The sequence below is a fragment of the Narcine bancroftii genome, chromosome 3 (genome assembly GCF_036971445.1).
Source record: "Narcine bancroftii isolate sNarBan1 chromosome 3, sNarBan1.hap1, whole genome shotgun sequence".
Lineage (NCBI taxonomy): Eukaryota > Metazoa > Chordata > Chondrichthyes > Torpediniformes > Narcinidae > Narcine > Narcine bancroftii.
In genome coordinates, this window is record NC_091471.1 from 282,559,041 (window position 1) to 282,571,931 (window position 12,891).

The window sequence follows — 12,891 nt, forward strand, 5'->3', positions numbered from 1 at the left end:
GTTAATTGGGTGCAATTGGGTGGCATGGGGTTTAAATGGACAAGCAACTTTACAAAACCAATCAAGAGTAAATGAACTTCAGGGAATTAAAAAACAAAATTGCACACCAGGCACTGAAGATTTGATTCATGTTTTAGGATAAAGGCATTGCTAACAAGACCAGCATTTATTGCCTTTCCTGAACTGCCCACATGATGATGGTGGTGGTGGTGGTAGGCCAATTTCTTGAACACATGAAATTATCTGGAGAAAGGATTAATACAACACTGTTTGGTTGGGAATTCCAGGATTTGAATCAAGGAACAGCAATAGAGTTAAAGTCTGCAGATCCTGGGGTTGTGTGAAATGCACAAATCTGCTGGAGAAACTCAATCGGTCAGGCAGCAACTATGAAAAGTAAAGGGTAACCAATGCCCAAAACATTACCCTTTACATGTCACCATGTGTGACATGCTGAGTTTCTCCCCTTGGAGCAGAACCTGCCAGAGGGGTCTAAGCATTCACTGCAGCCCCTGGGCATTGGCAGAGGAAATGAACAGTTAATATGTTGGACAAGGTATCAAAAGGGCTAGTGTTTCCTCTGGAGAGTGATGAACTTCCTGACTAGTACTGAGCTTCTGAGTTTTGTTGGAGCTGCACTCATTTAGATAAGTGAAGAGAACTGTTCCTAACTGGATGCCCTGTGGATGGAGGGATGGATTTGGGACGTCAGGTCGTGAGTTATTCGCTGCACGACCCACAGCTTCTGAACTGCTGTTGCAGCTGTGGCATTAAACAAGTCGAAAGGTAGTCGTTACAGGACATCTTAAAATAGATGAATGCCGAAGGTGGCTGGAAACCTGGTCACCGATGAAATATAGTGCACACAAGAGAAGGTAAATTCTCAACTCAGCCACCCAGCCTGCTTCCATTTCATGTTTTTCTTTTTAGTTATACCCTTTACTATGTTAGCGAAATTCATCAATGCCAATCTGACTCTACCTGGTGTTGCGTGCGGGCGCTGCTGCACTCAGTCTGTTTGGTCGGCTGCTGGCTGCACCTTTGCTCGTAGATGGTGCTGCACTAGGCTTTGGTGCACCCTTTGCTCTCACAACAGCAGTATTACTTTCAGAAAGAAACAAGAGGTTATTTCACATATCGTAATGTTAGCTGTCACAGGATATGTTTTCGTATGGACTCTCAGTAAACATCACCATTGTCCAGCATGCCTCAAGTAACAGTAGAATCTTCTTAGATTACTTGTACACAATTGGGAAAATTCAGTCAAATTTTTTCAATTGTGTGCAAGTTATCTAAGAAAAACTTTGGAAAGTCCACAAATTGAACTTGTTTTCCTCACAAATGCCAGGCCTCACAGCAAAATTCAAGCCATTAAACATTTGTTTAGTTGTACCCTTCCTGTCCATCAGCTTTCCTTGGACTGATTAGTTTTATTTTTCTCTGCATTCTATGCTTGGTGCTAATTATACACAGTCACTTGAGGAAAAAAACATTACAAAAGCAACCTCAAGACAAAACAAAAATGGAATAGCCTAGATAATGTTTTGGCCCCTCCCGCAGCTAATCTTCAAGACAACATACCAATCGGATAAACAGAACTGCCCACTCAAGCACAGGTATATTCAAGAGGAAAGTTCTTTCGAAAGAGCATCTACGATTCAATGCAAAGCTGCCTAAACAAATTCAACAAAATATACTCCCCCTACTGGCCAGCATCGAGCCGATGAGGAGACCCCTGGCTACTTGCACGGCATTTTCAAGAGAAAAGCATCTTTGGTGAAATCAACAAACTACACCAGTCCCATAAGCCAGGATATCAGAGCCCAGTATTTCTGAATAATGAGCTTCTTCAGCCTTTCAAGTGGTAAATCTAAAAGATAAAGAATCTCAGTTTGAAGAAAGAGCAAGTGCCTTCAGTGAAAAAAAATTCCCTCATCTCATCTCACGCATCAGCTCTGCCATGTCAATTTTAAGGCAAGGCAATGATTTAATTCAACAGTTGTTCTTATGCTGTCAAACCAGATCTATTAAATGAGCAAATACTGCTTGGGTAGAATCCTACAAGTGGTCGAATTGTAAACATCTTCAATAACTAAGAGCATTTGTTCACACAACACTCTGTACCTCACTAGATTACTCTTTTTTTTTTATTAGCAAGATTTGTTCATCCATAGCTCCTTACCCTGCTTTGGAGAGAGGTTTTCCATCAGCTTCACATGCATGATCCAAAGGGTGCCTGTGCTTTAAGCAGAAGTTTAAGTGGCACCGGTCACAGATCACTTTGATCATCTCTTTCTGTTTGCATCCGGACTTTGAGCACTTGTTTGTAAAAATCTGAAACACATTCATTTTCTTTGGTCACATCCCAAAATAATTAGCTCACATTTCCATTTAATGCAGTTGCAGACACATCGAAATGTTTAAGACAGTCAAAGTAGACATGCATTTCCCTTTCACAAAACGTGCTTAACCAATTTAGCATTTTTTTAAGTCACCTGTACCGTGGATAAAGGGGAAACAGCTGATGTACCGTATATGCCGTTGTATAGGACAATCTTCGAAACTTAAAAATTTCACTTTAAAATCAGTGGGATGCCCTAAACAAAGAGACTAAAATTCTTGCCTTGACGACAAAGTCGCAATACCACTGCCATCTTCTTGCCAGCTCCAACACAATCCCAGCATTTATTCCTGGGGTTCATTCGCCCGGTTCAACAACTGTTGGCTCTGTGCAGGCTTTAAACACCCTGTTACAGGGCCCGACAGTGGTTTATTATAAAATATCCAAATAAAATTTAAACTTTTAAATGATCATTTGTTATTAAGATACTGTGATTTGCTTTGAATAGCATCCAGTGGTCAGCAGTAAGTGCCAGATCTAGGGGTCATCTTGTTCAAAGGGTATCACTCAAAACCAACATTTTAGGTGGAAATTCCGAGGGTCGTCCTATTCAATGGCAAACACAGTACTTAGATTTCCAGACACAATTCGATAAGGTAAACACAATATGCTGGAGGAACTCAACAGCGAGAGGAAAAGAGTCGGCATTTCAAGCGGAAACCCTTTATCGAGAATGTGCTTAACTTCTGGGTTGCGCTGAGCTTCAGATTCCAGCTGCCTCCTGTGAGATTCCTACATTCTCCTGTGTATCTCCAGCATCAATAAGATGCTGTGTGAAAGGCTATGCAGAAAATAAATCTTCACCGTGTAGGAAGTAGTATTTTGGCATAGATACCATATTGGCTGACTACCAGGAATACTAGGAACAAACAAGTCATTTTCTGGTGAGATACAACAAGATCTGTGCTACGAGTTTCAGTGGTGTGGCTTCAATATTTTTGAACATATAAACAGTTGGAAGCAGTCTGGTGGTTTACTAGATTAATACTTCGAATAGGCATATTGCCTCAAGCTGGGCTGCTATCGGTGGAATTTAGAAGAGAAAGTGGTGAATTGAAACATGATCCTGAAGAGTCTTGTGATGAGGAGAGGAGTCACGTGATGGAGGAGTGGATGGTTGGGGGGAAACAGCCCTCTCCAGAGAAAAGAAAAAAAGTGTGAAAAAGCAGAGCTCAAAAAACATAAAACACAGGAAGAGAAAGATAAAGTTACAGAGAAGAGACAGAAGATGGCACCCAAAAGAGAGAAAGTAAGAATAACAGAGAAAAGGGAAGAAGGAAAATCACTGGAGAAGAAAAAAGAAGCCCTTACCTGCACGTCGGAGCAGAGAGCCACCGTGGAGGGGAGCGGCCGAGCTTCGATGTTTGTGAGTCCCCAGGGGGTCGGTGTCCTCCTGACCGGAGCACTCCGAAAATGGCTCTCGCCGTGCACAAGCAAAAGAAAAGGTTCATGCCAGCAGGAGGGGGACTCGGCTGGGGAGTGGCCAGCTGAGAGATGCCCAGTATAGGGGCGTTCGGCTGGGGGGAAACAAGCAAGAAAGAAGAAAAGAAGAGTGGTGAAAATGAAAGGCTAGAAGAGGGTGAGCCGGCAGGGGGACGACCTGCGGCGGGGGGCCCAGCAGCGGGTCGGCCTGCGGCGGGGGGCCCAGCAGCGGGTCGGCCTGCGGCGGGGGGCCCAGCAGCGGGTCGGCCTGCGGCGGGGGGCCCAGCAGCGGGTCGGCCTGCGGCGGGGGGCCCAGCAGCGGGTCGGCCTGCGGCGGGGGGCCCAGCAGCGGGTCGGCCTGCGGCGGGGGGCCCAGCAGCGGGTCGGCCTGCGGCGGGGGGCCCAGCAGCGGGTCGGCCTGCGGCGGGGGGCCCAGCAGCGGGTCGGCCTGCGGCGGGGGGCCCAGCAGCGGGTCGGCCTGCGGCGGGGGGCCCAGCAGCGGGTCGGCCTGCGGCGGGGGGCCCAGCAGCGGGTCGGCCTGCGGCGGGGGGCCCAGCAGCGGGTCGGCCTGCGGCGGGGGGCCCAGCAGCGGGTCGGCCTGCGGCGGGGGGCCCAGCAGCGGGTCGGCCTGCGGCGGGGGGCCCAGCAGCGGGTCGGCCTGCGGCGGGGGGCCCAGCAGCGGGTCGGCCTGCGGCGGGGGGCCCAGCAGCGGGTCGGCCTGCGGCGGGGGGCCCAGCAGCGGGTCGGCCTGCGGCGGGGGGCCCAGCAGCGGGTCGGCCTGCGGCGGGGGGCCCAGCAGCGGGTCGGCCTGCGGCGGGGGGCCCAGCAGCGGGTCGGCCTGCGGCGGGGGGCCCAGCAGCGGGTCGGCCTGCGGCGGGGGGCCCAGCAGCGGGTCGGCCTGCGGCGGGGGGCCCAGCAGCGGGTCGACCTGCGGCGGGGGGCCCAGCAGCGGGTCGACCTGCGGCGAGGGGGCCCAGCAGCGGGTCGACCTGCGGCGGGGGGCCCAGCAGCGGGTCGACCTGCGGCGGGGGGCCCAGCAGCGGGTCGACCTGCGGCGGGGGGCCCAGCAGCAGGAGACACAGCAGCTGGAAGCCCAGTAAGGATACAGAAGCAGCTCACCAGAGATGGATGAAGATACACAGATACAGAGAAGAGAAGAAGATGACACAGACATCGATACAGACACAGAAGAAGAGGAAGAAGACCAAGAATTTCAAAGAAAAGAAGAAGGTAAAATAGAACAAAGTTTAGATAAAGCCTTTTTCAAAGAACAAATGGGGTCATTAAGAATGGCTATCATTAGAATTTAATTCAATCAAAAGAAAAATGAAAAGAGCTGAAGACAGATGCAAAGCTTAGAGTTGGTCATGACTGAAAAGGGAAAAGAGTAGAAAATGTGGAGGAACAAGAAGCTGCTGTAGAAATAGAGATAAATGATTTAAGAGGGAAGTGGAAGAGAGCGAAAAAAAATTAAAGAGACAAGATTTATTGTCACAAAAAATTGATGTATTGGAAAACTACAGTAGGCGAAACAACATAAAAATAGTGGGCCTGAAAGAAGGCAAAGAAGGGTCAGATATGAAGGAATTTATAAAAGGATGGATCCCAAAAGTGCTGGGAACGACTGATTCACATAAAGAAATAGAAATTGCTAGTACCGAAACCGCCACCACATCAAAAACCGAGATCCATATTGGTAAAATTTCTAAGATATACAACAAGAGATAATATACTGGAGCAGGCGAGAAAGAAGGTTAGAGAAGACAATAAGCCGTTGGAATACAAGGGACAAAAAATATTTTTTTTACCTGGACATAAGCTTCAAACTTTTAAAGAAGAGGAAGGAATTCAACACAGTGAAAACAATCTTATGGAAGAAAGGGTATAACTTTATATTAAGACATCCAGCAGTACTCAAAGTATTTATTCTTGGGGAACAGAATAGACTGTTCTTGGACCCAAAGAAAGCCCAAGAATTTGCTGAACATTTGCAGGACAGGAGAAGAGAGGAGAAGGAGGAGGAGTGACAAGAAGGATGACCGGCAAGAAAATATACAAAAATATGTAAAAATATAAAGTAAAGATAATGTATATATAAAGATTTAAAGATTGATAAGAGAAGGGGAAGAAGGGAAAAAAAAGAGAGCTTTGTTATAAGTATAGGAAAATAGCATTCTCTGGGGGGGGGGAGAATAATGGTCACTACGAAATCGGTTGACGCTTACGAGTAAGTTCACAAAACGAATGGAAAGGAGAGTTGTGGATGCCGTCAAGGGACAAGGGGCAATCCAAGGAGGGGAGGTTCATTTGGGGTTAAAGGGTTATTGCTTATGGGGATTGTTGGGGTATTTCATGTCTTAAATGCGTTGACATATATTGAGATTAAAAAGGAAAACTTAAAAAACTAATGGAAAAGAGGGATGGAGTGGTGAAGAGGCAGAAAAGAAGTGAAAATAAAGATATAAGATGGTCACTTTGGACTAAATGACTAAAACATTAATGGAATATATTACCAAGTTTAAGTGTATCCCATTGGGAAAAAAAAAATCACATATAATTTAAAAGACAAAGTTACAATGTTTGATATATGGAACATAACAGAAAGAGCAGGCCTAGGACCACCATCACCTAAAATGATAAGAAGATACACGATCAGATTTAATGTGAATAAGTAGATGATACGTCTTTTTTGTTTGTATTTCTTTTGCATAAAGATATTGTTTTATATGTTCAATTTTTACTGTTTTTGGAGGGGGTGGGAAGGGGAATGAGGGATGGGGAAAAAAGAGAAAATGTCACTGTGAATATTTAAAGAGATGCATCTGTAAATATATTGGTTGATATGGTTCATAGTGCAATAAATTACAAAAAAAAAGTTTTGTGATGAGAGGGAAAGAATGTTTTCTTTTGTATGATAAACTGTTTAAAAATAAAGCAATTGCCCAGAGGACAGAGCAAGCAATTCTTTTCTCTCAGAGAATCACAAATCTTTGATTCTGAAAGCAATGAAGGCAGAGTCTTTAAATGTTTTCTTTAAAGGCAGAAGTAGAAAAAATGCTAAGTAAAGGGGGTGAGAGGACACCTTTTCCACACAGAGGAATGTGGGATGAGCTGGAGGTGAGTTCAAATGACATCTATTCAGATACATGGATGGGAAAGGTGGGCCAAATGCTGGAAAATGGGACAAGCTCGAGTAGATACCAAGGTCAACATGGACCAGTTGGGCTGAATAGCCTGTTTTTAGTGCTGAGAAACTTTACGACTCGGATTGAAAAAAAAATGGTAGATTTAAGGGCATATCAGCCAGAACACGGGTAGAGCTTCCACATGTTGAAATAGTCACAAGATCTTCACATCAGCTCCTGATTAAATGGGATTTAAACTAATTTAAGAGAACAAAGACTGAGCTAACAGCTTCCAGCTTCAGACATAGCACCCAATCTCACCCATAAAGAATGCAATCTCAGCAAGATTCTGGATGACAACCAGCATCACACCACATTTTAGTTCAGTGGTAGAAAAATAATGATTAATTTTACAATCCAATGAATATAAATAGAGAAAAATGGCCTCACTTTGCGCTTCTTCTGGGCAGGATCAGACTTGCACTCCCTGTCGATGTGCTCACCAACGCTAATGTCTGGCATTTCTCCCCTTCTGACGGGAACAGGTGTGTTACACAGTGGACACACGGGTACCTGTATGTCCTAAAATGAATCATACATATTAAACCAGGACTAATTAATGCTCCGCTTCAAATCACAGATACCACCATCTAATTGCAATCAAGTAAAAATCACCAAGCTTCTGAAATAAGGCTTATTAAGCAAACAAGGAGCAAAGAAAAACATCCAAGTGTTCCACCCCCTTAAATAGTGTTTGCAGAAGGGAGACAAACTGCATGCTAGTTGGAGTTGTTCATGAATTATCCAAAGACTATCTCAAATAGCATTTGAACAAGAGATTTTTTTTTTAAATCACAAGCCAAAGATGACTGCAGCCAAGTACTGGAGGATGTACAGATTTGGTCAGAACTCTCTCGTCAATACTAATTTTTTTTTTATATACAAAGAAATTTACAACACAGAAAAAGGCCCTTTGGCCCAACATGTCTAGACCAACCACATTGCCTACTTAAGTTAGTCCCATTTCCCTGTACTCAGCTCATAGTCCTTGAACTCTTTCATATCCACATCTAAATTTATTTTCAACACTGCAATTATCCCCGCCTCTGTCACTTCCTTCAGCACCACTTAATTCCATATACCTATCACCCTGTGCTTTTAAATCTTTGCCTTAAATCTATATCCAAAAGTTTTAGATTCCCCTATGCTCTGTAAAAGACTATGATTATTTACTTTATCCATGCCTGTAAATGACTCTGCAAACCTCTAAGATCATCCCTCAGTTTTCTACACTCTAGGTCTATCCAGTCTCTCCTTATAATTCAAGCCCACCAGTCCCAGCAAAATTCTCATACATCTTTTCTGCCACCTTTCCATCTTAATATCTTTCTTCTAGCTTGGTGATCAGTACTGCACACAGTATTCCAAGTGTGGTCTCACCAATGTCTTGTCCAGTTGCAGCACATCATCCCTGCTCTTGTAATTAATACCCTGACTGACGAAGACCAGAAGGTCAAAAGCCACCTTCTCCAGGTTGTCTGTCTGTATTGCCACTTTTATGGAATAGTGTATCTGTACCCTAAGTCTCTCTATTCTACACCTCTTCCCAGGAACTGACGGTTTACTGTGCAAGTCCTGCCCAGCTTTCACTTAAATCCTGTTGAATTTCTCAGATAAGCTAGCTCACAGTCTACCATAACCACCAATATTGATATCATTTTCAAAACTTTTCACTACATTGTCATCCAAGTCATTAATAAAGATGGCAAACAACAATGGATCCAGCACCAATCCCTGTGGCACATCACTGGTCCAATCTCAACTACCACCATCTGACTCCTACCATCAAGATTCCGTATCCAACTGGAGCTCGGGTTGCCTATGGTTTGAACTGTATGGCTGTAATGAGCTCTGGAGGCAAATCCATGGACATTCAGTGACCCTGGCCTAGACTCTCTTTTGCTTCCCTTTCTGACTAAAGGGCAGCAGGCAATTTCTCCCAACAGTAAATCTTTATCTGCCTTACAGTAGACTAGAGGAAATTTAATATAATATTAGTTTGGCTTTTTTTAACATGACAATAAAAGAATTTTGAAATAAAAGAATCTTGAACCACAAATAAATAAATAGTTTTTGTTTTTTTAATTCCATATCCAATTGGCCAACTCACCCCAGATCCTGTGTGATCTGACCTTCTGAAACAGCCTATCACGTGGAACCTCAAACGTCTTGCTAATGTTCATGTAGATATTTATCTCCCTTCCCCACCCAATCATTTCCTTGATCACTTCTTCAAAGATAACTCGATCGAATTTGTAATAAACAATTTGCTAGACATAAACACCATGCTGACTGTTGTTGATCATTCTGTGCCTTTCCAAATGGATGTAGGCCCTGTCCTTCACAATCCTGCCAGAAACTTACAACTCATGTTAAGATTTTAGTTCCGAGGCTTATCCTTCAGCCTTTTTAAAAGTTAAAGCCACCCTTCAGCACTCAGGGATTTATCTATTTTTATATTTTTTAAGACCTCCAGTGCCTCCTCTTCTGCAAGGTAAACTTCAAAACCCTACATTTACTTCCCAAGTTCCTTCACCTTCATATTGTTCTCTGGTAAATACCGGTGAGAAATACTCGTTTAGGATCTTGCCCTCGCCATCCTTGGCAAGCAGGGCCATTTTAATGAGATGGAAAGAAGCTGCCCCTCCCACTCATAATCAATGCTTGTCCAATATGATGACAAGTCTGACTTTAGAAAAAATATTAGTTGTTCCACTACTGAACTGAATCTTAACTTTGTTTCTTTATGGGGTTCTTTACTTAATTACTTTCAAAATTTGTAAGATTTTTGAACCCAATGTTTACCTTCCCTTTTTTTTAAAATTAGTAGTGGACTGTTTGTGTTATTCAGTAGCCTCTAAAGGGAGGGGATTGAATTAGATATTTAGTGCCGTGTTTTTCTTTTTAATGTAACATAGGGTCTCAGTACTATTTGTTTTGCTATACGAGATTCTTTATCTTATTGTTATGCACCCGTGGAACATTTATTTGAGAAAACCAATAAAAATACTGAAAAAGGATCTTGCCCCTCTGCTGTGGCTCTACACAGGGCCTTGTTGACCTTGAAGAGGCCCGGTTCTCTCACTAGTTACACTTTGTACTTGTAGTATCTCTTAAGATTCTCCTTTTACCTTGACTTCCAGAGCCTCCTCATTTCCCCTTTCAGTGAAATTCTAGACCCACTGTACTTCAGGAATTCACTTGATCTCACCTCTCCATAACTAACATGGCCTCCTTTTTATTGATCAGAGCCCCTATTTCTATGATCACCCAGAGTTCCCTATTGCTGACAGCCTTGCCCTTCACTCTAACAGTAAAAAGCTAGTCTCCCCATCTCTCAGGACTCCCACTAGCCAGGCATCCCTTTTCCTGCAATCAGCCTCTCCCAATCGACCTTTAATGGCATTAAAATTTGCCCTGTTCTTGTCTACTGCCATCAGAATTAGCTTTGCCCCAATTTAAGACTTGTGGATCATTTCTCATAACAGTTTGAAAACAAATGGAACTACGGTCACTGGTCCCAAAACACAATCCTATTGACACCTCACTTACTTGACTTGGTGCTCTGGAGGAGGTCCAGAGCTGCACTCTCTCTTGTACAGCCGGGCAAACATTCTTGTACACATTTAATAAATTCTGCCATGTCTTAGTCCTCTGCGTAGGGGCAGCTCAGTTAGCATAGTGATTAGCGTAACACTGTTACAGCACCAGTGACTGGGGACTGATCCAGTGCTGTCTGTCGGGTCCACCAGTTTCCTTCCAACCTTCAAAAACGTACGGGTGCTGTAGGTTAATTGGGCGGCATGGGCTCATGGGCTGGAAGGGTCTGTAACTGCACTATATGTCTAAATTTAATTTAAAATTCAAATCCCACTATTATGATCCTATTATTCCTACAGCTGTCTGTGGTCTCCCTGCACATTTGCTCCTCCAATTGCCACTTCTGTGGCGGGGCCTAGAATAAAGCCCCATGAAAGTATTCATCCATGTAGCCACAAGAGTATCCTCTCCAGGTACTGCCATGATGCTCTCCCCAATCAAAAACACAATGCCCCCCCTTTTTTCTGAACTCCACCATTACCTCGAACTGTATCTTTGAACACTGAACTGTCAGTCCTGCTCTTCTCTTCACCATGTTTGTGTTGTATATCAATGCATATCAATGTTCCATATATCAATCAATGCCCCATGTTCACCCAACAGCTGTCAGACTTCTTAAAATAAATGTAGATAAGTCTGTCAGGCTTTCCACCCTCTTTGACTTGCCCCTGCCTGTCCTATCTACCGAGCTGCTCACATTAACATCCAAGTTAGCCTCAGCTTGCTCATGTGCTCTACTAACGATTTCACCATCATCCCCCAAGTAGACGGGTTTAAACCCTCCCAAGTGCGCTGGCAAATCTCCCTGTCAGCATATTGGTGCCCCTTCAGTTCAACACTCACAGTAAGAAATGTCATTTGGGCAAGGTAACAAAGGACTGTAGGCATCTATGGAAACAAACTACAGTGGGAAATTCACAGTCGAAATATATGGAAAGGGAATTAAAAAATTCTGTTCAGGCTCCATTTTCCTGGACATATTCCAGAGTATTAAAAGAACACAGCACAGGTGGCACGCATGGCGTCGTGGTTAGTGCAGCACGTTAACAACACCAGCAACCGGAACCTGGGTTCGAATCCCGCGCTGCCTGTAAGGAGTTTGTACATTCTCCCCCTGTCTGCGTGGGTTTTCCCCTGGGGCTTCAGTTTCCTCCCACCATTTGAAATGTATCAGGGGTTGCAAGTTAATTTGGTATAAATTGGGCAGCAGACTTGTGAGCTGAAATGGCCTGTTACCATGCTAAATATTTTTTTTTTAAATATAACTAAACAAACAGAAGCAGGAGTAGGCCACTGGTTCCACATGCTGACTCTGTCCTGGCGTTCAATGGCTGTTCTTTTAACCTCACATTCTTCCTCTAATCCCATCTCATTATCCAAAAATCTGTTGATTTTTAGGAAGGCCAATAAGTTGGAGGAAAGTATCCGACAACAAAATAATTTAATGCAAAATTACACAAAGGATCTCTTTACAAATGTGAATGTATATGCAAATATTTGAGAACAATGCAGACACCTTTTTGTAAGAGGAGGTACACTTATGCTGTGCATAGCTGATGTGGTCTTTGCAGAAGATCTGTACACATGCATCACACTTCATCGGAAGAAAATCTGAAATGAGACAAGAGTGATTTTAACAAGACAATCTGAATGTAGATTCAGTATCAAAAAGCATTATGCAAATCTACTTTTTCTGTATTATGCTTATTAACCAAGTGAACAACTAACAGCCAGACCAAATCAAAATTCTTTCTTTCTTTTTCAATCTTTTTATTAATCATATTATAGGTAAACAAGACATGAGGAGAATAGTAACACATAATCAAGCAGGGAAAAAAACATCACTACATGACATCATATAATATATTGTATACACTACAAATACCGAATATATTCTCATCTCCTCAAACTGAAATTTTCCCCAAAATAAAATTATATAAAACTCCAACTAATCTAAGAAAAAAAGACTGGGCAGCCTATCCTGAGACTTTATTAATAAAATTAATAATCTGGTCTGCACCAACAATAAAATTAAATATTGTCCGGAAGGGAAAATAATTATACTAATGAAGTCATGTGGAAATAATTTATGAAAGGTCGCCAAGTTTCTTCAAAAAGAATCAAATGTACGACTCCTAACTTTCAACATTTGAGAAAATCAAAGTAAGGTGGATTAGAACAAGTTAAAATTGACCATGCAATTCCTTCTCTCTCCTACAAATATACTGCTCAATCTTCTGAGTTCCTCCCTTGCTCTACTCGCTCTGTGCCTAGATCTGTGCG

The 12,891-nt window shown here is 43.3% G+C and overlaps 1 protein-coding gene across 4 annotated transcripts in view; it reads right to left on the reverse strand.

Annotated features, from left to right (window-relative positions):
* zfand2a (zinc finger, AN1-type domain 2A) overlaps positions 1–12,891 on the reverse strand; it is a 37,313-nt gene that overhangs the window by 12,578 nt on the left and 11,844 nt on the right. For all 4 annotated transcript variants that reach the window (XR_011354512.1, XR_011354511.1, XR_011354513.1 and 1 more), the window contains exons 3-6: positions 12,125–12,219; positions 7,399–7,530; positions 2,183–2,334; positions 982–1,104 (exon numbers count right to left, since the gene is read on the reverse strand). Coding sequence is in view for 1 of the 4 variants with exons in the window: in XM_069928347.1 (XP_069784448.1) it covers positions 982–1,104; positions 2,183–2,334; positions 7,399–7,530; positions 12,125–12,219 (502 nt within the window). In the remaining 3 variants the exon portion in view is untranslated. The remainder of the gene's footprint in view (positions 1–981; positions 1,105–2,182; positions 2,335–7,398; positions 7,531–12,124; positions 12,220–12,891) is intronic.